General features: G+C 47.5%; 1 protein-coding gene across 3 annotated transcripts in view; it reads right to left on the bottom strand.

Annotated features, from left to right (window-relative positions):
- Positions 1 to 9590: 9590 nt before the first annotated feature.
- Positions 9591 to 25379, bottom strand: part of LOC139015406 (sulfotransferase 1C4-like) — a 32537-nt gene continuing 16748 nt past the window's right edge. The window contains exons 2-5 of one of the 3 annotated variants that reach the window (XM_070423229.1): positions 17543 to 17668; positions 16557 to 16683; positions 10901 to 11081; positions 9591 to 10328 (exon numbers count right to left, since the gene is read on the bottom strand). In XM_070423229.1, coding sequence (XP_070279330.1) covers positions 16616 to 16683; positions 17543 to 17668 — 194 coding nt within the window. In that variant the 3' untranslated portion in view covers positions 9591 to 10328; positions 10901 to 11081; positions 16557 to 16615. Of the gene's footprint in view, positions 11082 to 16409; positions 16684 to 17542; positions 17669 to 25379 lie in introns of all 3 variants that reach the window. The other 2 variants (XM_070423228.1, XM_070423227.1) reach the window with 2 other exon arrangements.

Raw genomic sequence — 25379 nt, 5'->3', positions numbered from 1 at the left:
TTTTTTCCTATCAAGCTTAGTTAGCATTTTTCCATTGATTTGTTTACAATATTTTTGAAAGTGCCATATGCCTTTTTATATAGTTTTCTGAGAATAAATAGTGAAAAGTTTACAGCTCCTTAAAGTATAGTGAGGAAAACAGATGTTTGCCATCCCAACAGCTGGTGTTTATTTTTTAAGAAAATGTTCATTTAAAAAGAGTTGCAAGAAATAGGGTTCCCAGCAATGACTATTTCTGAGATACATGAGATCTGACACATAATTATAAACACCAAAGGCTTTGTTCCTGCTTTTTCTTTTTTACAAAAGCCCAGGTGACCTGTCACATCGCCACACTTGGCGCTGGGCCAGTTGTGGGCGCAGCCTCGGCCTCCTGGGAACCGCGGGCAGCGCTGGCCCTGGGACAGAGGCGGCCTCTGGCGACTTCAGGGCGTTCCCTCCTGGGGGGGGCTGATGCTCCCTCAGACCATTCCCAGCCCAGTCTGAGCGGCAGAGGGAAAGCAAGTCTCCCAAGCCGGTCTGCAGGGGCCTCCCCAAGTCAGCTGTTTCTATGAGAAACGCCATCACCCACTTTTGAAGACAATGATGTTCTGGGGCCTTCATTTTAAGATCCCTAGAAGGAAGGGGAAGATCAGGCCTTGAAGAAAGAAAACAAATCTTCCAACACTCTTCCAGGCGCGGAGCGCAGGTGACATCACCGACCTCGGGCCCTCATGGCAACTGGAAGAGGAGACCGACCTGCCTCCTAAGGGCCAGCCTCTGCTGGCAGCTTCCCAGGAGGAGCCCAGCCCCAGCCCCTGGGGGAGCCCGCAGCCCCTCCCTCCCTGGGAACCCGACAACCAATTCACGATGTCATGGCACCTTAACATGGTCAGGGAGAGGAATAATATGTGTCTTCAGCTCCAGGCACCTTGTTAAATGCTATAAAATTTCCACAAATTCCTTTAAAAAACTTAAGATTTCTGATTCCTGACTCAAGGGTACATTTAAATGAGTGGCGAGTCTCTTTGCACGTTGGGGTTTGGCTGTGCTGCTCCAACCAGGTAGCCCTTAAACAGATGGTCTGCATGGCCAGCTGCCCTGATGCGGGGCTCTGTCGCCAAGCCAGCCCAGGGCAGTGCTGCGCTGACGCTGATGGAGATGTGGGAGCCCCTGGTGAGCGGGAGAACTGCGGGAGGACAGCCCCTCCCCACCACACCACAGGCTGGTCTGGAAAGCAGTTTGCCTGGGGGTTCAGCCACGGACTTGGTCTGGAAAGCAGTTTGCCTGGGGGTTCAGCCACGGGCTGGTCTGGAAAGCAGTTTGCCTGGGGGTTCGGTCCTGGGAGACTGACAGCTGGGCAAGTGCTCTCACTTTGCAGCCGAATGAACGTTTCGAAGTGGCTGTTACCTGAGGGTGAGAATTGGAGGTCAGCAGTGCATTTCATGATGAAATGAGAAGGTGTTAAATGGAAGGCCAGCCGGGCATGAGTGAAAGGCACTGAGCTGCGTGAATTCACGCCTCACACTCCAATGGGCCGCTCCCCTCTGCAGCCTCCCCCTGTCCACCCTTCTGAGCTCCTGGGGTGGGAGGTTCCCTGGGACCCGCTGGCAGAGCAGGAAAAGCCACAGGCCTGGCTGTGGGTGCATCTGCACGGCACGCCCACTAGAGGGCTCTGTGGCACAGGAAGTCTCAGCCACCCACCACCAAGGCCGCCTGTGGGGGAGGCCGGACCCTCCCTTCAGTCTCCCTCCCGGGGGGCTGCACAGGGGCCACCGGGACATGGTGGTGTTATGGGTTAGCTCAGCGAGATAGACCACCGACTCAATTTAAATTTTAAGAGCCTTTATTAAGCTGGCCAGCTGACTACCACCTGTGTCCCTCCCATAAGAGCCTCACAGCTTGCAGTGCCGTCGGAGAGTACAGCAAGACCTTTTATCTGTAAATACTTCAAAGTATTTTTTTAAAAAAGGAAAAACAAACTGCAAAGCGGTTCATTAGCCGTTCCTGGTACTGGCAGGGTAAAAAGTTTACATAAAATTTATGAGCAAGGTCACACCTGGCTGGGTTTAATCATAACATATTGCTTTTCTAGCGAGATAATTAGCAATTTTTCTCCCCCATGGTCCCTGCCCCTAGCACAATGGCAGCTGTGCACGGGCTTAATCATGGTCTTCCCTCCCAGGGCAGAGAGCCACACTGAGGTCAGCTGACCCCGAGGATGGCCCTTCCACCTGCGAGGGAGCCGTGGGTCACCGTGGAGACTGAACGCAGCCGACACTCACTGTCTTGAAGGGGCAGCCACTCCTCCCAGGGACAGGCACTGATTCTGGACTGGGGGCCGCCCTGCCCACAGCTCAGGTACCAGCACCACCGCTCAGAGCTCCCAGGGGGCTCCTCAGCGCTGCACTCAGACAGCTCGCTTCCCAGCGAGGGCGCTGCCCCAGGGGCTCAAGCCATGGAGTCCCGGCTTCATCAGAGAAACAGCGGGCTCCCTAGACCAGCGCCTGCATCCTCGCCGCTCAGCCGCGTGCAGCTGGGAGGCGGGAAGCGGGTGCTGCCTCCAGGATGGAGCGCGGACCACAAGCCAGCAGCCAGGATGCGGGGCCGCTCCTGCATTGCCGGGATGCACAGGTCCGGGGGAGCGCCCATCACTCTCCTGCCCAAACCGCAAGTACCTCCTTCTTTATGTCTCTGCAGCGGCCTCTGCAGGCGTGGAGGTGCCGGACTCACCTGTCCCCGTGGGGACGAGTCGCACGGCCATGACCTCCCTGTCCCCGTGGGGACGAGTCACATTGTCCTGCGTCGCAATGAACCGGCCGTGGAATTGGGCCCCTGGCTAGTGGGGCTCCTGGCACCGCTGAGCCGCTCTGACGGGGAGGATGGCGCTATTGGCTGGAACAACAGGTCTCGGGTGGGGGTCGGGCTGCTGCTCCGCAGTGGGGCAGGCAGGACTGTATCCCGAACGTGGGGGACTCCCTGGCACACCTCTTAGTCTATGACCGTGTCCCCCTGTGAAAGGTTGTGGAAAACTACAGCCACGGTTAAGACAGGGCCAACGGATGTCCCACAGGAAGGAAAGGCAGGGTCACCTGACCACAGGGTCCCCCACAGCCAGGACCTGGAGAGCAGGGGTGGGCAGGGCAGGACGCAGGTCTGGGGACAAGATTCCCGCCCCACCACGGACCGAATAGCGACTCGGGGGGAGCCTCCCGCCTTGACCAGGAGTCTCGGCTCAGAGGGGCCCTGCCCTGGGGGGGCAGCTGCAGGAAGGGGGTGCGGGCTTGCCTTCCTGGCCTCAGTTGGGACTGGCGCCTTGGGAGGCAGCCAGTGGGACTGTGGGTGGGGGTGGGGGTTCACTCGAAGGCAGCCCCCCCCCCCCCATGCCTATGAAGGTCTGCATCCACGCAGCGGTTCTCAACCTGTGGGTCACGACCATCAGAAAACACATACAGCAGATCAGATATTTACATTAGGATTCATAACAGTAGCAACATTACAGTGATGAAGTAGCAACAAAAATAATTTTATGGTTGGGGGTCACTGTATTAAAGGGCCCCGGCATTAGGGAGGTTGAGAACCACTGATAGAGTCTCCCCAAGCCCCGCAGCCGGACATTAAACAACAAATAAAAAGCGTGACCAGGAGGGAGGGCGAGAGAGAGCAGAGGGAGGAGCAAGGCCGAGGCGCCGTCCTGCGTGGATTGCGGGCCTGTCCCGGGTTCTCTGCTGCTGCACAGGCCGCGCACGGGGTGTGGCCTCTGCCACTCCCTCTCCTCTGCTCTGAGCCGCTCCTGCCATCGCCCCTGTCCCTCCCTCCGCCTGGGGCCCCTCCTCACCCCGCCCCTCCTAAGCCGTCTTTCCCCAGCCCCCCTCAGCTCGCCCCCCCCTGCTGTCACGTGGTCCTGCGGGGGCCTGTGCCCTCTGCTCCCAGAGCGCGGCTCTGCCTCTGGGGTTCCCAGTGTTTAGCGCTTCAGCTGAGCGTCTGTGGGTCTGATGCGCTTTTCCTGGGCGCCCGGGACCTGGAGGGAGATGGGGTCTGGGCGGTGGGACCGGGCGGAGGCGGGTCGCCAGGAGGGATGCTCGCCCTGCACGGGCAGGGACACACCAGGTGTGAGCAGGGGAGCCCCGCGGGCCGCCCCCTCCCCGGCACACAAGGCCCCGGCGGAGGTCTGCCTTTGGCCATCGCACTGCAGTGGCCACAGAGCCTGGAAGTGGCTGCTGGCAGCAGGCCCCCCCGCCGCCCTCTACCCCCCCAACCCCGCTACTGCAGGACAGGCCTGCGTCCGAGCAGCGGCCTCTCCTTTCCGATCGCAGGCTCCCCGGCCCTGCTCCCTGGGGTGCAGCCCTCGCCCGCACCAGCCCTGGCCCCTGGCCTCCCGGGCAGGCTCCCTGGGAAAGTGGTAGGCGCTGCCCTGGATGTCCCTCGGGGGCTGCACAGGGGCACCTGCCCTCAGTCCACAGCTCTCACCTGCCGGGAGCTGGTCCATCCTTGCTGCTTGACACAGTCGCTGCAGAGAAAAAACATCTGCACAACATATGTTTCAAGGGACCTGGCGTATATGGCATACTGTTCTTAATATGTTTGCTCCCCTTCTTGGCGCTATGTGTTTTAACCAAGGTCACCTCTCCAAGAAAGGTTGTTTCCCCAGCTAAGGATTTTCCCCTGAAGTTAAGGAGGGAATAAAACCCCTTAACTAAGTGCCAGGCGGGTAGTTAATCACTTTAACTACGAACAATCACGCTTAAGCTACATAATCTTTACTCCCTGGAATGGAGATAAGAAACACCCTAACCTTTGGAATGGAAGTTGAAAGGATTAAAATCAACTGGTATAAATACAGATGTAACAAGACAACAGAACACAGAACCTAGCGAGAGAACCTGGCTGAAGAACCTAGAGACAGAACCTAGAGACAGAACATAGCAAGAGAACATGGCAAAAGATCCTGGACAGAACATGGCTACAGAACTTGGCTAGAGAACCTAGAGGCAGAACATGGCAGGAGGACCTGGACAGAACCTGACGACCGAACCTGGCTAGAACTTGGCTGGAGAACCTAGACAGAACCTGGCTGGAGATCCAAGACAGAACCTGGCTGGAGAACCTAACCAGAACTTCGCTGGACATTCTGGCCAGAACTTCGCTGGACAAAACTTGGCTGGAGATCCTGGAGGGAGAACCTCGCTATGCTGATGAACTGAACCCAGTCTCCATGTCATTCCTTCTTCGCCGACTCCGTCCACACCTTTGGGGACCCCTGGACCTGCTGGGATTGGACCCAAGCACTCACCCCACAGGGCCCCCTCCCCCCACGGTGCCCTGCCTTCCCCACGTCTGTGCTGCTGCTGGTGGGTTTGCTGTGGACATGCTCCCAGGTGTGGAGGTCTGCCCACGGTCCTGGCTCAAGGCCCTGGGACAGCCTGAGGGGAATGAAAGAACAAAGCAGGAACATGCCCTCCTCCCTTTTCAAGGACAGAGCAGAGACACACTCTCCTCCCTCTCCTCTATCTTGTCTTGCAAAGGCTGGGCCCTCAGCCCAAGCCCCCCCGCTTTTCTGAGAGTGACTGCAAGAATGCTGGTATTGTCCTAACTCCCCCAATCACTACCTGAATGGACCAATGAAGCTCCAGAAATGCAGCTCAGGTCCTAATAAGGCTGTAGAGGAGGACGGCTCTAACCTTCAGAATGTGTTGGTCACCTCACTCCCTAACCTTTCTGACCTAAATGACCAATCTCTGTAACTCACGTCACCCCTAAAGCCCACCCAAATAACTTGCCCTATATAACCTTTGTTCTCCCGGGACACGCTCTCTCCTTTCACCGCTGCGTCGGACAGAGACCGGGAGCCAAACCTGGGTTTGAATAAACGACTCTTTGCTTTTGCATCGGAAGAGGCTCCCTGGTGGTGAATTATTGGGGACCCCGAACTCTGGGCATAACAGGGAACACATGAGAGGTTTGCCAGAGTTATAGGGCTGCTGGCAGCGAGCGCAGCCTTAACCATCAATCACATGTATCAGACATAACATGTCTGAGACAACTCCGTGTTTGCGGTGACATCATGATGAGAACAATGAGAATCAACTTTTTCACATTCAAACATCTAAATATCAAAGTTCCATATCCAGAGCCTCCCACTCCCTCCGTCTTCCTCCCTCCCTCTCCTTCCCCCTCTCCCTTCTCCTCCCTCCGTCTCCTTTCCCCTGCCTCCTTCCCCCTCCCTCCGTCTTCCTCCTTCCCTCTTTCCCCCTCCCTCCCTCCTGTTCCCTCCCTCTCCTTTCCCCTCCCTCTTTCCCCCCTCCCTCCCTCCCTCCCTCCCTCCCCCTCCCTCCCTCCTCCTCCCTCCCTCTACTTCCTCTTCCCTCCCTCCCTCTCTTTCCCCCTCCCTCCCTCCAGGAGTTTGAAAACTTCAACCAGGAGCTCCAGAAACACTGTCGAGTTGTTTGTAATTAGCAGGCGCCTCAATGACTCCCACCCACCAGGCCTGGGCCTTTGCTGCAGACCCAGGAGGAAGTGCAGCCGGCCCAGTCCAGGCCATAAGGCCGCATTTCCAGGGAGCACCTGGGACACACAGGGGGTGAAAGGAGGGTTACAGTCCTTCGTCTGGGAAATAATCCAATAATCCTATCTAATAATAGCCAAACATGGTAATCAACCACACCTTCCCTATGCCTTCCATTGGCTAATTGGCACAATATGCAAATTAACCACCAACAAAAATGGCGGCTAATTTGCATACTGCAGGCAGGGCGGGACAGCGCACCGCCATCCAGAGCAGGTCAGCCCCAGAAGCCGCCCGATATGGTAGTAACTCTATCAGTAAGCACTCTGAAAGTCAGTGGCATAAATGCACCAATTAAAAGACAGATTATGAGGGTGAATTAAAAAAAAACTCACTTTAAATATAAAGACACATATAGATTAAAAGTAAATGAATTAAGCTGCAGCCTGTTTTGCTCAATGGATAGAGCATTAGCCCATGGACTGAAGGGTCCCAGGTTCAATTCCAGTCAAGGGCATGTACCTTAGTTGCTGGCTGGATCCCCAGTCCCTATCAGAGCATATGCAGGATGCAACCAATCAATGTGTCTCTCCCTTCCCCTTCACTCTCTCTAAAATTCAATGGAAAAATATCCTTGGGTGAAGATTAACAAAAACAAAGTAAATGGATTAAGTAACATTAAAGAGATTATAAGAAAAATATATTCCAAATTTTGTTAGTTGTATAATGGTTATGTTTAAATTATTAACACCTAAGAAATTGGGTGAAGGGTACATATAATATGCTGTAGTATTTTATAGGTTTTTTTTACATGTATGCGATTATTTCAAATTAAAATATTAAAAAATTAAAAATTAATAAAATATTAATTGAAATGTATCTGCATTACATGAAAAATCTCCTAATTGGTTCTAGCATAATTTATTAAATCGTGCTAAAATTCACAAGGGTTCAATTAAAAAATATCTTAATTCTAAATGATATAATAGAAAATATATAATAGGGCAGTTATAAGCACTTATCTGAAAATAAAAATTTAAAGAAGTGAATTTAAAGAAGGGATTAGCCAAAGAAAATATATGCACAACCCATGGACACAGACAACAGTATGGTGATGGCCAGAGAGAAGTGGGGGACAAGAGCTGGGTAAAGAGGGCAAAAAGGGGGAAATAGGGACATCCTATATAATAATAAAAGGCTAATATGCACATTGACTGAACGGCAGAATGGCCGGTTGCTATGATGCGCACTGGCCACCAGTGGGCAGATGCTCAATGCAGGAGCTGCCCCCTGGTGGTCAGTGCACTTCCATATGGGGAGTGCCACTCAGCCAGAAGCTGGCTCATGGCTGGCCAGCGCAGTGGTAGTGGCAGGAGCCTCTCCCACCTTTGTGGCAGCACTAAGAATGTCCAACTAACGATTTAGACCCGATCCCTTGGGGGCCTAAGCCTTTAGTTGGACATCCCCCAAGGGCTCCCTGGCTGCCAGAAGGATGTCTGACTGAAAGCTTAGGCCTGATCCCCTGGGGAGTGGGCCTAAGTTGACAGGTGGACATCCCCCAAGGGGTCCTGGACTGTGAATGGGCGCAGGCCAGGCTGCGGGACACCCCCTCCCCCGAGTGCACAAATTCTTGTGCACCAGACCTCTAGTCTATATATATATAAAAGCTAAGTGACCGTTACAACCGAATGACTGGAATGACTGGTCGACCAGTCGCTATGACGCGCACTGATCACCAGGGGCCAGACGCTCAATGCAGGAGCTGCCCTCTGGTGGTCAGTGCGCTCCCACAGACAACTTCCGGCACCCACCCCTGCCGGCCGGCACTGCCCCCCCATAGGCCATGATTGGGGGGCCGGCTGGCCAACTTTCCGGGGTTGCTGCCACTGGCCAGCAGGTCCCCCCCACCCCAGGACTTCAATCGCCAGCCAGGCTGAGGGACCCCACCCATGCACAAATTCATGCACCGGGCCTCTAGTCTATCTATATAAAAGGCTAATATGCTAAGTGTCCTTCCCACCTTCCAACCGGTCAATATGACCCACACTGACCACCAGGGGGCAGATGCTCAATGCAGGAGCTGCCATGACGTGCACAGAGAAATGACACCATGTACCTGGCACCCAGAAAGCAACGCGTGGCTTCCCCCAAGTGGGACACAGGGCCCACCACCACCCCAGAGCGACACCCCACCAAATCACAGTCGAAGCTGCCAAGACCCCGTGGCGCAAAATGCAGCCCATAGCCCAGCCCATCCTGGAAACGGTGGCTGTGGCCGCCAAGTAATGATGTCAGGTAGCAACGCCCAGCTTCCTGTCCCTAGTGACTAGCCTCCTTGGAGTTCCAGGAACACAGATGGAAACTTTTCACACTCCAACCAAATATCTGTGAAGTGTTTTCCCATGCCTCATCTCTTTTGATCCTCATAGAAGTCTTGGAGTAAGTAGATAGGAGACTCAGTGGAATCCTATTTTCTTTTCATTAACCAGAAAATGGAGATTTAGAAAGCTTAGAAACTTGACCCTACTGAAAAGAAGAAATGGTGGCCCTAACCAGTTGGCTCAGTGGATAGAGTGTCGACCTGCAGACTGAAGGGTCCCAGGTTTGATTCCAGTCAAGGGGGCATGTACCTTGGTTGTGGGCACATACTCGGTAGGGGGTGTGCAGGAGGCAGCTGATCAATGTTTCTCTCTCTCATCGATGTTTCTAACTCTCTATCCCCTCTCCTTCCTCTCTGTAAAAAAATCAATAAAGTATATATTTAAAAAACACGCTGTCCAAATGATAGGCCCAGTTACATGCTCTTGAGCCCTGGAAACCTGGCTGGTGAGAGTGAGGAGCTGGAGTGTAAATGCTGATCACACAGCCACGTGTGGTTACTCCCGCGGTGCTGCACAGCTAGCTACAGAGGAGCCATTTTAGGGCTCCTTAGGATATAAACAGTTAGCTTTTTAGAATTTTCTTGAGTGATATGTTCTTCCAGTTCCTTATTTCTGTGCAGGGTGCATGCTGTTTAGTGTGCAATGAGGTATGTCGTCCCTATCTTGGAGAAAAATACACAGAGGAAGTTTAAACAAGCACAGGAAAGACAACATAGACAGACCAGTGACAGCACAATATGCTTTAATATTAATAAAAAGGCATATTATACCAAGTGTAGAGGAGTCAGAGGGACAGGAGTCTCTTCAGGAGCAGGAGGCGCAGGGGCTGGGCACGCTGCCCATGTGCAGGGAAGAGAGAAGGAGTGTCTTCATTACGCAAAGGTTGCAGGTTTGATCCCCAGTCAGGGCACATGCAAGAAGCGACCAATGGATACATAAGTAGAACAGCAAATTGATGTTTATCTCAACCCCCCCGCCCCTTCTAAAATCAATCAATAAAAAGATGCTACCTTTAACCAAGACTTAATCTGAAAACTCGAGTGTGTTTTTATGTGAGGACTGGAGCATTGTTAATGTTAACAAGCACATGATCTGTAAGCTTTAGCAGAATGATCATTAGTACCAATGCCATGTTTGTAACTAGTAGTTTATTGAACCTTCTCCCCACAGTTCCCACTCCCCACCTCCCCCCTCACTGCTAACTCTAATCTTTTCTTTGTCGAGTGAACAAAAGCTAACATGACAAACAACTGGTCTGAGAACCTGGGCCCAATGCTGTGTGGTCTGGGAAGGAAGCTGCTATGGGTTGCTGCCCAGTGAGTTGGGTAATAAACTGAACACTTTCTCTCTCTAGAACTGGAAGTGGAAAATTAGACTTGTCCCAGCCATTCTCCGCTGATAGTCTTAGTCAAACCTCTCATTCTGAGCCACGGTGAAGTGATTCTTCCAGTCTCCAACTGCCCCTGAAAAGACGTGGAAGTCAGAGCTACTGGAGGACTGTGTGCCCTCTGTCCTGCTCTTGTATGCGGTGTCCACTCACCCTGCAGGAGGGCAGGGCTGGGCTCGGCATTCTTCCTGCCAGCCCATCCCTTTCCATCTGAAGGGAAGAGGACATCTGTCTGATTGTGAGGCCAGGAGAGCCTGCTGCCCCTGAGCCACATTATGGCGGGGGTAAAAGGGGGGGACACCACGTTAAAACCGCAGGCCTGGGGGCTCTCCTGTCTTTCCCCGTCCTCTTGCATGTCAGATAGCATAGAGCCATCTATACCATGGATGCTTTGCTCCATCGGACCTAAGTGTATTTCCACCTTATTATTGAGAACTCTGGAGGGGAGTGAGATAAGGCGGTGGGTTTAGGCACTAAACCGTACTCTCTAGTTGTGGCTACACATTGGTTTCATTTCGTCTGTGGTCTCTTAAATACTCCTTCCCCAGTATCATTTATTATGGACCTTGTCTTATCCACAGAAACCTCCCCACAGGCTCTGGGGTCCTCGACAGTTCTTTCAAGGTCGTGACGCACAGAGAGAACCACCTTTCCTCATGAACGGAGACACCGAGCAGTCCATGACCTCCGAGGGGACTGCCGAGTAGTTCGCCATGGGATTTTGCTTCATAACATCAAACGAAGTGTGATGGACAATTTTACCCAGGATGCTGTCATCTAGCTTTTTCCCAATAAATTCTCCCAGCTTCCAGATTTCATGCTTTGGGTTCTGTGATCAGAGTGAAAAGAAAAGTGAAGATTTGATATAAAACAGTTTAAAAAATATTGCATTAAATTAATAATGGTGATAAATAACATAAAATAAAAAACAATACTGCCTCCCAAATGCTCAACTTTCCAGAAATGACTCATTTTAATACAGTGACACAGATTTTTAAAAATTAACCATAGACAACCAAGATGGCAGCATAAGGTATATACCTGTACCTGCCGCCCCCCATAACCACATTAAAACTACAACTAAAAGACAAAAGGGCTATCATCCAGAATCACGGGAAAGCTGGCTGAGTGGAAGTTCTACAACTAGAAGAAAAGAAAAAAGCGCACTGAGGCTGGGTAGGAGGTGCGGAGGCGCCAAGAGCAGAGGTACGGAGGCGTGCAAACCAGGATGCACCTGGGTATGCGGTTTTTTTCAACTGGAAGAGAGATATAAGCTCCGGACTGCACTGAGCTCATTTCCGGCGAGACTCTGGGGACCCAGACTCCTACGGGGAGAAACTGGAGGGTCTGGCATCGGGTCGGAAAGCGAGGGTGGCTTTCTTGAAGAACTGCTCACAGGGATCATTGTTACTGTGGGGGCACGGGACTCGGGGACTCGGCGACGTGGGGACCTGGAGATGGCTGACGGACAGGCATCGCTGTTTGACCCACCCTGGTGATTCTCTGAGACCCCGCCCCACCCAATTTATAACCCCACCCAAGCTGTGTGCAGCGATGCAAATGAATTGCCTGTCCTTTTGCAGCCTAACCTAACAAACTGCAGCTGGGTCAGAGAGCTCCAAAATTTCCAAACCCCAATCAAAGAGGAGAAATATGCAGATCTCACGGTAGCTCCTGCTAGGTGGACTCACACATTGGTTGAATTTGCACCTCCTTGGAGATCCAGGAGGCAGTGTGTGTACCCAGTGGTCAGATACCATAAGTGACACACTCAAGAGGCAGACTCAGTGAGCACCAAAGACCCATTGAAGCAAGTCCTGCCCCATAAGGGTGTCTCCAGCACAGCAGTTCTTCCACTATAGACACAGTGGGTCCTTGCAGTCAATTGGCCTGGAGGTCATACCAACAGCAATCAAGGCTTAACTACAACAAGACTGTGCACCCAGCCCACAAAGGGGTGCACTAAGGGTGTCCACCTCAGGTGATTGGGGAGGCTGAGCCACTGGGCCCAATAGGACACCTACCACACAAAGCCACTATCAACACAGGGAAGCAACTAAAATGCGGAGACAAACATGTCACAAATTAAAGAAATGGAGGAAAGCAAATTACTGGATTTTGAGTTCAAAACCAGTTATAAGGTTACTCAAGAATCTTCTACAAACTTCCGAGGAGGAACTTAGTGAGACCTTTAAGAATCTTAGTGAGAATGCCAAAAAAAAAAAAAAAAAAAATGGAAAAGGACCAGTCAGAAATTAAGCATACACTGACTGAAATAAAGAATATTATACAGAGATCCAACAGCAGACTAGAGGGTCGCAAGAATCAAGTCAAAGATTTGAAATACGAGGAAGCAAAAAACACCCATCCAGAAAAGAAAAAAGAATCCAAAAATATGAAGATAGTGTAAGGAGCCTCTGGGACAACTTCAGACATACTAACATCCAAATTATGGGAGTGCCAGAAGAAGAGAGAGAGCAAAATATTGAAAGCTTGCCCTGACCGATTTGGCTCAGTGGATAGAGCGTCAGCCTGCAGACTCAATGGTCCCAGGTTTGATTCCGGTCAAGGACATATACCTTGGTTGTTGGCACATCCCCAGTGGGGGGTGTGCAGGAGGCAGCTGATTGATGTTTCTCTCTCATCGATGTTTCTAACTCTCTATTCCTCTCCCTCCCTCTCTGTAAAAAATCAATAAAGTATATATTTTTTTAAAAAAGATATTGAAAGCCTATTAGAAGAAATAATAACAGAAAACTTCCCCTACCTGATGAAAGAAATAGACTTACAAGTCCAGGAAGCAAAGAGAACTCCAAATTAGAGGAATTCAAAGAGGACCACACCAAGACACATCATAATTAAAATGCCAAGGGCAAAAGACAAAGAGAGAATCTTAAAAGCAGCAAGAGAAAAACAGTCAGTTACCTACAAGGGAGTACCCATACGACTGTCAGCTGATTTCTCAACAGAAACCATGCAGACCAGAAGGGAGTGGCAAGAAATATTCAAAGTGATGAATAGGAAGGACCTACAACCAAGATTACTCTACCCAGCAAAGCTATCATGTAGAATTGAAGATCAGATAAAGAGCTTCACAGACAAGAAAAAGCTAAAGAAGTTCATCACCACCAAACCAGGATTTATAAAATGCTGAAGGGTATTCTTTAAGAAGAGGAAGAAGAAAAAGGTAAAGATAAAAATTATAAACAACAAATACATATCTGGGGGGGGCGGGTAAGAGATCAACCGAAGGACTTGTATGCATGCATATAAGCATAACCAATGGACACAAGACACTGGGGGGTAGGGGAGACCAGGGGACTCTCAAGGGGGGGTGGGGGGAGGAGACCTATGTAATACTCTTTGTAATACTTTAAGCAATAAAACAAAATTTAAAAAAATACATATCTATCAACAAGTGAATCTAAAAATTAAGTGAATAAAAAACCTGATGAACAGAGTAAACTGGTGAATATAATAGAAGCAGGGGCATAGGAAGGGAGTGGACTGACAATTCTCAGGGGGAAGGGGGTGTGGGAGGTGCGGGAAGAGATTGGACAAAAATCTTACACCTATGGGTGAGGACAGTGGCTGGAGGTAAGGGCATTGGGTGGGGTGGGAACCAAGTGGAGGGGAGCTATGGGCGGAAAAAAGATGGACATCTGTAATAATCTGAAGAATAAAGATTTATTTTTTAAAAAATTAACCATGCCCTAGCCGGTTTGGCTCAATGGATACAGTGTTAGCCTGAGGACTGAAGGGCCCAGGTTTGATTCCAGTCAAGGGCATATGGCCAGGTTGCGGGCTTGATCCCCAGTTGGGGGCATGCAGGAGGCAGCCAATCAATGATTCTCTCTCATCATTGATGTTTCTCTCTCTCTCCTTCTCCCTTCCTCTCTGAAACCAATTTTTAAAAAATTTAAAAAAAAAGAAAAAGAAAAATTGACCATAATTATTAAGCTTTTCCTGTTCTGAGATGGAAGCACCGCTGAGTATGATGCAGTGTGTGGGAATGCTGCCCTAAATTTATTTCCAAATGTCCTGCTCGGGCCGTTCCTGGAGGGTCTTGGTCGGCCACGTGTGCAGCAGGGAGAGTCTGTAGCCTGGTGATGAGAATGAAGATACCACAGAGGCACGGGGCAGGCAATGGAGGCCTGACGGGGGAGGCTGCTGCTGGCTCTGACTTTGACAGAAACGCGCCCAGACAGTGCTGTGCGGCAGAGGATGGAGAGGACCTGTTGCACTCAGGAGGCGACTGAGAGGCGCTCATGGCTGACGACTCCAGGCCCAGCCCGTCTGACCGGTGCGTAGGTGTCTCAGTGCCTAGGGAGCAGTGTTCTCTCGTCAGAGGGAGGCAGAGCCCTGGGAGATTGTGGCCGTGGGACGTACCTGTTTCTAGAAGGAGTGGGGGGAGGGCAAGTGGAGGAGTTTACCCCAAGACTGTATCTTTTGCTTTATGATGAGCTTCTGCTTTAAAAGTTTGGATGTTTAATTTGCCCAGGCTGGGGGCTCAGTGGTTAGAGCCCCTGCCTGTGATCTGAAGGGCCACAGGTTCGATTCTGCTCAGGGGCACGTACCTCAATTGCAGGCTGGATCCCCGGCCCCAGTCAAGCCACGTGGGGAAAGCAGCTAATCCATGTGTCTCTCACATCTATGTTTCTCTCTCTCCCCCTCCCTCCCACCCTCTCAGAAAGCCAATGGGAAAAAACATACACTTGGGTGAAGATTAATGACAACAGAAAGTGCTTAATTTAATTGGCCTACAGAGTAGGAATCAGCAAGAGTGCGGAAAACTGAGCTTTGTGTGACTACGTTCAGGGAATATTCCAGAATAAGACCACAGAACATGTAAAAGGGTTTAGGGACTCTGAGGTTAGACTGCCTGTGTATTAGAATATTAGAAATGTAATAAGTTATTTATTTTGAAAAACCATAGAGTGCAATTTAAAACAAAAGAAGAACTCATAGACGTGGGGAACAGACTGGGGGTGCAGGGGCAGGACGGGGCTGCGCGGAGTGGGTGAGGGGTCAGAGGGACAGACGCCCAGCTGTCCGCTCAGTCAGTCCTGGAGTGTATGTGTAGCAGGCAACTGTGGTTAATGATACTGCGTTGCATACCTGAGAGGAGCTGCACTATAAGGAATAATTATAACTATATTTGGTGCAGATGTTAAGTAGACTTATTGTGGTGCTCATTTTGCAAGGTGTACAAATATCAAGTCATCCTGTTGTATACCTGAAACTAACACTATATTACACCTCAATTATCTCGATTCAAAACATAGAAAACGATTCTGTGTTTTTTCACTCTCAATATTTTATATCTGGCAGTAAAGCTAGAATTTGAATTCAATAATTCTGACTCTAAATCATTAGTATTTTCCCATTATACCATCATTTCTTAAACTGTTTCTTGAAATTGATGTTCCTCAATGGAAAAAATGTGTTATAAAAACGTTTCCCTCCTAAGCAGAATTTAAAATACATGTGCTGGAAGGCGAGGCGAGAGACCAGCAGCCGGGGGCTGCGGGAGACGTGATGCAGGAGCCAGGACAGCCCAGTGCATTGCGCACAGGGACAGCTGTGGCCAGTGAAATGCAGCCGTTCTCTGTTCCCTGTTCCCTGATGCAGCCGCTACGCTATGATGTAATATTTCATGGTCAAATAGGAACGTGCCGCCCCTCACCATCTTCAGGTCCTCTTAGAAGAGGTAGAGGATGTGGTGTTGGTCTCTGGCTTCCCAGAGCCCCAGCACACTGCAAGACAAGGTGGGGATGGGGCCAGGGAAATAGGATGGAGGCCATTGGAATGGGACGGGGAGCAGGGCCAGAGGAATGGGATGGGGACAGGGACAGGGGAATGGGATGGGGACAGGGGAATGGGACGGGGAACAGGGCCAGGGGAATGGGACGGGGACAGGGGAATGGGACGGGGAACAGGGCCAGGGGAATGGGATGGGGACAGGGACAGGGACAGGGGAATGGGATGGGAACAGGGCCAGTGGAATGGGATAGAGCCAGGGGAATGGGATGGGGGACAGGGGAATGGGATGGGGACAGGGCCAGGGGAATGGGATGGGGACAGGGACAGGGACAGGGGAATGGGATGGGAACAGGGCCAGGCGAATGGGACGGGGAACAGGGTGAGTCCCACTCACCAGCTGACACTCCACCAAGGAGAGAGCTCCCAGTGTCAGGTGGTGATCCCCTCACATCCAAGAAGGCAGGTCCCATGGGTCCTCAGGAAATGACCCTTTTGATGGTGTTGGAGGCTTAGAAAGGGGTTCAGAGCTGAATGCTCATACCTTTCCCAGTCAGAAAGCTCTCAAAATACTCCTCCCAGGTCCCAGGGGCCAGAAGCGCTTTATTCATCCTGTGGAAATGATAGTAAGACACCAGGTTGTCCTTGGGGTTTCTTGCCACATAGATTATCTGCGGGGAGAGGGGGGAGAGAAATAGCCCGTGAGGCCGCTGCTCGCTGGTTAGTGCCCACAAGCTCTGTCTGTCCATCCATCCATCCATCCGTCCGTCTGTCCGTCTTTCGGATGAGGATCCCGGATGTGGGTGTTGGGAGGTGAAAGGCTCAGAGCCGCGTGCACGCGGTTGTTGGGAAGAGGTGAAGGGTTTTCCTTTAATAAGTGAAGAGCTTTCCGAGGAAGTAGATTGAAGACCAGAGTGTCACTCAGAACTCCTGTTGCTCTTTACCTGACAGTTTTTCTCCAGGAAAGACGGAGGCAGCAGTTAGAAGGGAAGGTGTGTTTTCAGGGTCCGTGGTGAGGGCATCGCATTAGCTTGTTCCAAGCCTGTAAAATGATTCTAATCATTTCCCACTATTGTTCACTGTGCTTCACAATATGCTGCTTTCACTGTCACCACCTGAGGGCCAACTGGACAATGTCAGGCAGCTCTGTGGTCTGACCCACGAGGATGTGTCCAACCGAAGAATTAATGTTCTGGCTTGAACAATGTCTAACCATAACAAACAGCAAACCAAATAAATAAGAACCCAAATCCCAACCTGTTGACCAGAAAATCACTTAGGCTCCTCCTTGTGGAGTACAATTAATGTCTAATTAGAGGATCAACATTTAACTTCCTTCCATATGAACAGTGACTCCATTAGAAGAGATGGCTGGAGAACAGCATGGGCCAGATACAGTTTTTTAAAAAGACAAAGTCACAAGTATATTGATATACTTGTGTAAGTCTAGAGTTTTGGGAGGCTATTTGATAGTCAGCATTCTGAGTCTGCATTTAGGAGTATAATCAAGTGAAGTTATTCCACACTCACCCGATCCTATGGACGGGATTATCCATTCGATGAAAGGAAAACTCATGTGAGTAGGTGCTCGTTGAGTTGGGTCAACATCACCTTCATTTTGTATTAAGTCCACCATCTCCTGAGTCCACATGGTCCCTTGTTCCACAGGGAGGTAGAAATGAGGAGACCATTAGGATACTGTATCCTTAAAGATGGCCAAGTGTTTGTTAGACATCTGTGTGCATTGTGAAGCCAGGTTTGTGATGGAATTAAGAAAACGTCATTCTTTATACTTTGTTTTACCATAGTATGATTTTTATGAAAAAGCTCCAATGTGAAGTAGACTTATGTGCAGTTCATTGTTTCCTGCCACAGCTGTTCACTGGGCTGCTGTCCTGTTGACTGAGCTGCACTGTTCCTTAGTGTTATAATATGTTATGGTCATAAGAAAGCCCCTCTAAGGTGTGGAAATAATTAATGTGTGAAATGTTAGCTGTGTGAAGACCCCAATACTCTGTAACTTCCAAAATGTGGTGAATGCCCCACTATCTTCATGTGAATGTCCTAAGCCCTTAAAGTGTAAACACCCTGCTCCTAGCATAAGACACACAGTCTGGCCCACACTGATAAGACACAAGTTGTTTACTACTGGCTATATAAGCACCAGATTTTTCTTCAGTGAACGTTTCCTGCCTGATGAGAGGTGGACTCCACATGAGACTCCGTGGACTTTCACTCCGTGAGACGAGCCCCTGACTGACTGCTGTGCTGTATGAGCCTGACCCAACTGTGGCCACCTGTCTGTCTCCATCTTTGTCGTCCGTCTTTCGGTGTGCATTGCCTGGTGGCCTTTGCTGGAGCCTAGGACCCACTAGGAATAAGTAAATAAACCCTGTGTGATTGCATACTAATTCTGTCTTGTGTGTTCATGTGTTCTGGTTTGGCTCAACTGTCTAGGTTTGAAGTACCAGGGATAGGCCGTTATTGTTGACCCCTGGTCATCTGCATATGTCCCACTAAATCTAGACAGATAACTAATTAATTGGGGCATAATTGGGATAATTGGCGTAGCCAGCAGGATTCCAAAACAAATTTCTCTGCAGCGCAGGCGGATAATTATTTAAAATTGTCAAAAACACTCAAGTTACCAATGAGATCAAAGAAGAAATTAAAAACATCCTGGAAACTAATGACAATGAAAACACAACAATCCAAAACCTATGGGGCACAATGAAAGCAGTCCTCAGAGGGAAGTTTATAGCTCTACAGGCCTACCTCAAAAAACAAGAAAAAATGGTAGTAAATCATCTAACTCTACAACTCAAAGAACTAGAAAGAGAGCAACAAGAAAAGCCCAGAGTGAGCAGAAGGAAGGAGATAATAAAGATCAGAGCAGAAATAAATGACCTAGAGACCAAAAAAACAATACATAAGATCAATGAAACCAAGAGCTGGTTCTTTGAAAGGATAAACAAGTTTGATGAACCTCTAGCCAGGCTCACCAAGAAGCAAAGAGAGAGGACCCAAATAAACAAAATCAGAAATGATAGAGGTGAAATAACAACAGACCCCACAGAAATACAAATTATTGTTAAAAAATACTATGAAGAACTCTACTCCAACAAACTAGACAACCTGGAGGAAATGGACATATTCCTAGAAAAATACAACCTTCCAAAACTCAATCAGGAAGAATCTAAAAATCTCAATAGGCCAATAGCTATGGAAGAAATTGAAGCAGTCATCAAAAAGCTTCCAGCAAACAAAAGCCCAGGGCCAGACTGCTTCACAGGGGAGTTTTACCAAACATTCAAGGAAGAACTAAAACCTATCCTCCTCAGACTATTCCAAAAAATTCAAGAGGAAGGAACACTTCCAAGCTCATTCTATGAAGCCAGCATCACCCTAACACCAAAACCAGATAAAGACAACACAATGAAAGAGAATTACAGGCCAATATCCCTCATGAACATAGATGCCAAAAATCCTCAACAAAATCCTAGCAAATCGGATCCAGCAGTACATCAGAAAGATCATACACTATGACCAAGTAGGATTTACCCCAGGGGTGCAAGGATGGTACAATATCCGCAAATCAATAAACGTGATACATCACATAAACAAATTGAGAGAAAAAGACCACATAGTCATTTCAATTGATGCAGAAAAAACATTTGACAAAATCCAACACCCATTTTTGATAAAAACTCTCAGCAAGGTGGGAATAGAAGGATCATACCTCAACATAATAAAAGCCATAGATGACAAGCCCACAGCCAACATCATACTCAATGGGCAAAAACTAAAACCATTTCCCTTAAGAACAGGAACAAGACAGGAATGCCCACTCTCACCATTCCTGTTTGACATAGTACTGGAAGTACTAGCCATTGCAATTAGACAAGAAGAAGAAATAAAAGGCATCCAAATTGAAAAAGAAGAAATAAAACTGTCCTTATTCTCAGATGACATGATATTGTACATAGAAAACCCAAAAGACTCCATAAAAAAACTATTAGACTTAATAAATGAATTCGGCAATGTAGCAGGATACAAAATTAATGCCAAGAAATCTATGGCATTTCTATACACCAATAGTGAACTTACAGAAAGTTAGACTAAAAAAGCAATCCCATTTACCATATCATCAAAAAAATTAAGATACCTAGGAATAAACTTAACTAAGGAGGTAACAGACTTATATGCGGAAAACTACAGGACATTGAAAAAAGAGGTAGAGGAACACATAAACAGATGGAAGAACATACCATGTTCATGGATTGGTAGAATCAACATCATCAAAATGTCCATACTACCCAAAGCAATCTATAAATTCAACGCACTACCCATTAAAATACCAATGGGCATATTTCACAGACCTAGAATGAACTCTCCAAAAATTCATCTGGAATAAAAAAAGACCCCGAATAGCTACAGCGATCTTGAGAAAGAAGAACAAAGTAGGTGGGATCTCAATACCAGATATCAAACTGTATTACAAAGCCACTGTTTTCAAAACTGCCTGGTACTGGCACAAGAACAGACATATAGATCAATGGAATAGAATAGAGAACCCAGAAATCGACCAGAACCAATATGCTCAATTAATATTTGACAAAGGAGGCAAGAACATACAATGGAGTCAAGACAGTCTCTTCAATAAATGGTGTTGGGAAAATTGGACAGATACATGCAAAAAGATGGAACTAGACCACCAACTTACACCATACACAAAAATAAACTCAAAATGAATAAAGGACTTAAATGTAAGATGGGAAACCATAAAAATATTAGAGGAATCCAAACGCAACAAAATCTCATACATACGCCGAAGCAATTTCTTCACTGATACAGCTCCTAGGGCATTGGAAACTAAAGATAAAACAAATGAGACTACATCAAAATAAAAAGCTTCTACTCAGCAAAAGAAACCATCAACAAAACAACAAGAAAGTCCACTGCATTGGAGAACGTATTTGCCAATGTTATCACCGATAAGGGTTTAATCTCCAACATATATAGGGCACTCACACAACTTAACAAAAGGAAGATAAAAAGCCCAATCAAAAAATGGGCAAAGGACCTAAATAGACATTTTTCAAAAGAGGACATTCAGAAAGGCAAGAGACATATGAAAACATGCTCAAAGTCACTAATCATCAGAGAAATGCAAATCAAAACAACAATGAGGTACCATCTCACACCTGTCAGAATGGCTATCATCAACACATCAACAAACAACAAGTGCTGGAGAGGATGTGGAGAAAAAGGAACACTCGTGCACTGCTGGTGGGAATGCAGACTGGTGCAGCCACTGTGGAAGACAATATGGAATTTCCTCAAAAAGTTAAAAATGGAACTCCCAGTGATTTGACCCAGTGATCCCACTTCTAGGAATATATCCCAAGAAACCAGAAACACCAATCAGAAAGGCTATATGTACCCCTATGTTCATAGCAGCACAATTTACCATAGCGAAGATCTAGAAACAGCCCAAGTGCCCATCAGCAGATGAATGGATTAGAAAACTGTGGTACATCTACACAATGGAATACTATGCTGCTGTAAAAAAAGAAGGAACTCTTACCCATTTGCAACAGCATGGATGGAACTGGAGAGCATTATGCTTAGTGAAATAAGCCAGGCAATGAAAGAAAAATACCACATGATCTCACTCATTTATGGATAATAAAGACCATTATAAACTGATGAACAAAAATAGATACAGAGGCAGAGCAGCATCGAACAGACTGTCAAACTACAGCGGGAAGATTGGGGAGGGTTGGGGGGTGGAAGGGGGGGTAAGAGATCAACCGAAGGACTTAGTATGCATACATATAAGCATAACCAATGGACACAAGACACTGGGGGGTAGGGGAGGCAGGGGGAATGTCAAGCAGGGAAAAAAAAGGAGACATATGTAATAATCTTTGTAATACTTTAAGCAATAAAACAAAATTAAAAGAAATAAATAAAATAAAGGGCCAGATGGTTGAGAACCACTGCTCAAAAAAACAAAACAACAACAACAAAAAAACACTCAAGTTTCAGTCAGAGTATTAAGGAAACAGCCACCGAGTGTAAAGGGGATTAATCTGGCACCAACTGAAAGCGAACTAGTCTCTAAGGACACGGGTCAGTGGTCGTCCACCGCCAGGGCCTGCCCAGGAGAGTCTGACTCCCGACTGGCTGAGGCCTGAGGGTCGCAGCAGCCTCTCTGTCCTAGTGGAGCCGAGTTGGTGGATTACAGCAACCAACCTGTTCCCAATCCGGAGACTCGACACCGGAGCGTAACCAGGTTCAGTCCAAAATCAATACTCCCCTTCAAATTAAGAGATTTAAATGAAAGGAAACTGAAAGTAAAAGGAAAATGAATTTTTTTTGAAGAATAAATTTACAGCAGAGCAGAACTTATGAACAGAATTTTGAAGAAACTAGTTAAAACTCTCCCTAATTTTCTAAGAAAACTAACAACGCTCCATCTAGAAACCACGTACTGCAATAGGAACACACCGCATACACAAGGATTCTGTCGGTTTGGTGGGTACGCACCAAGACTCCGCCTCACTCAACACCATGCAGAAGGTTAAAGACTTCTTCAACAAGCTTTCAAAAGAAACAACCCTGCTGAGCCTAACATACCATCAGAAAGCAAATGGAGACTGTAGAGGACGCCCTGAGGGCCAAATATAAAATCCAGACAGCCCCAGGCCTCAGCAAAAACATAGTAGATCCTAACAATCTGAGTCCAATAATACAGTGGTTCTCAACCTGTGGGTCGCGACCCCTTTCGCCGTTGAACGACTTTCACAGGGGTTGCCTAAGACCATCCTGCATATCAGATATTTACATTATGATTCATAATAGTAGCAAAATTACAGTTATGAAGTAGCAACAAAAATAATTTTAAGGCTTGGGGGTCACAACTTGAGGAATTGTATTTAAAGGGCCAGAAGGTTGAGAACCACTGCAATAATAGAAAGAAGGCCACAGGAGGTAGTAAGAATATTACTACAGACAATCCATCACCTGCAGGAGGACACTGACAAGGGAAGATCACTAGCACAGAAGGTCGTTGCAAAATACTCCAGCAAGCCAGTAGTAGTAAAAAAGAAGGTAATCAGATTGGAAAATGAAGCAATCAGTAGAATGCACCTCCTTTTCAAGGCAGGAATTAGCAGAACTCAGAAAACGATTGATTAAAGGAGAATTAACGGACATAGTATGAACTTGGAGGCGACACATCTATGTTAAGTGCAGATGAACTCACAGTAGTAACAGATGCAATACAATTAGCCAAATTAAAAACAGCACTAAAGGAAATTACAGAACAACATTCAAATACAGTAAGATCATTATGGAGCTGGATAGGAGATGTGTGGAGAAGAGCATTCCCAGCAGTGGACCTGTCTTCAGGACAGTTGTCAGAACATTGGGGTCTCTTACACAATTACAGACCCAGTTAAGGAAATGGGTGATTCTAACAAGCCTCTCTAAACCACCATGGGAAAATTCAGAGGTAGAAGGGATAGTCAAGGTACTAATAAGAAACGCCCAGATGGCTACAAAATGCAGCCTCAGAACCTTATCGCAGGGTCCAGCACTGCAGAGGATATTAAAAAGAAAATCCAACTGCACCAAGACCTGTTAGCAGAAAAGAAATTCGCCTTCACGGCAGAGGAATCAAAGAAATATCCATTCCCCATGCAACAGTATAGGGGACCTCCAAAGCCCTTACAAACACGCCAAACCAATCAAAACAGGCAGAATGACCAGTACAGACAAGGACAAGCTAATTACTGGAGAAGGAACAATCCGTTCTTCAAGAACAATAATCCATTCAGAAGTAATAATAACAACTCAGTCAGAGACAATAGTAATCCATTTAGAAATAATAATCTATTCAGGAATAATCAACCCACCCAGCCACAAAACCCATTCAGACAAAATTACCCTTTTGGAAACAATAACTTATTTAGAAATCGAAACTTTAAACGAAATCCCAACCCCTTCCAAAATGGACAAGGCACTAACCCCTTTAAACAAAACTCAAATCAAATCAGGGAAACTGGTAGGGCTCCCACCGACCACAGCAAGTTCAGCAGTAGGGGGCACAAACAAATTTACCCACCCCTACCCCTTGGAACCCTCCCCAACATAAATATTACAGAAACATTTCTCATGGAACATGACAATAGACCATACATAACACTACAAGTATCACTACATGGAAGTCATTTTCAAAACCACTCATTTTTAGTAGATACAGGAACACAAGTCTCTTTACTAAAAGGCACAGTAACACACAACAAAGTAGTCACAGAAGGAGTAATGGGCAACGTAATCTGAACAGCACCCACTCCTGGACGCATATAAAGGAAAGAAAATCCCAGCAACCTTTTTGATAGCACCAGAAATTCAAAACATTATAGGTATGGACTTAATCCCACAACTCTTTAGTCACATCATACATAAACCTACATTACATAACATACAGACATTCTTAACAGCACTACAAATACCTCCATTAACATTACCAGAACCAAATACACATTCATTCACACCTCAAAGCCCTCTAAAAGGAGGACATGATGATGGAACCAAAGCACTTAAAAAACTTCTGGAAGAGGCTAAAATAGAACCAGGCAGGTCACACATTTATAACAGCTCAATCTGGCCTGTAAAAAAGCCTAACGGCACCTACAGGATCACAATAGACTATCGCAACCTGAATAAGGCCTCACCAAAGAGAGATGGCTGCCTGCCTGACGCACAAGATGTAATCAATATGACCCAAAAAGCCAACCCAAAACGCATGGCAGCAATTGACCTATCAGACATGTTTTCCACCATCCCAATAGCTAAGGAATCCAGACCTATTACCACATCTACATGGCAAGGTAAGCAATTGCAATTCAAAAGACTTCCACAAGGATACAAAAATTCACCTACAGTTGCACACAATTTACTTGCCAATAATATCGACCCCACCAAATGTAAATCTACAATTATACAATACATAGAAGACATCTTACTCTATAACAATGACAAGGATACCCTTCAAACTGACTTAGACGCACTAGTATCTCATTTGAGATCACTAGGCTGGATAATTAATCCTGACAAAATCCAGCCCCCAGACACCAAAACAACATTTTTAGGCATCCACTGGAGTTCTGCAGGCGGAAACATACTGAACAAAGTAATAGAGAAATTGCTAAACCTAAAAGGCCCAACCAACAAAAAAGAAACACAACAATTAATGGGACTTTTCATGTTCTGGAGACAACACATACCATATCTGGCAGACATTGCAAAACCCATATACAAAGTCACCAGGAAAGCAGTATCTTTCATATGAACCCAA

The sequence above is a fragment of the Myotis yumanensis genome, unplaced genomic scaffold (assembly GCF_028538775.1).
Source record: "Myotis yumanensis isolate MYYU_CA2020_CCGP unplaced genomic scaffold, mMyoYum1.0.hap1 SCAF_8, whole genome shotgun sequence".
Lineage (NCBI taxonomy): Eukaryota > Metazoa > Chordata > Mammalia > Chiroptera > Vespertilionidae > Myotis > Myotis yumanensis.
The sequence above is the reverse complement of the archived record's forward strand: the minus strand, read 5'-3'. Positions and strand labels throughout refer to the sequence as shown.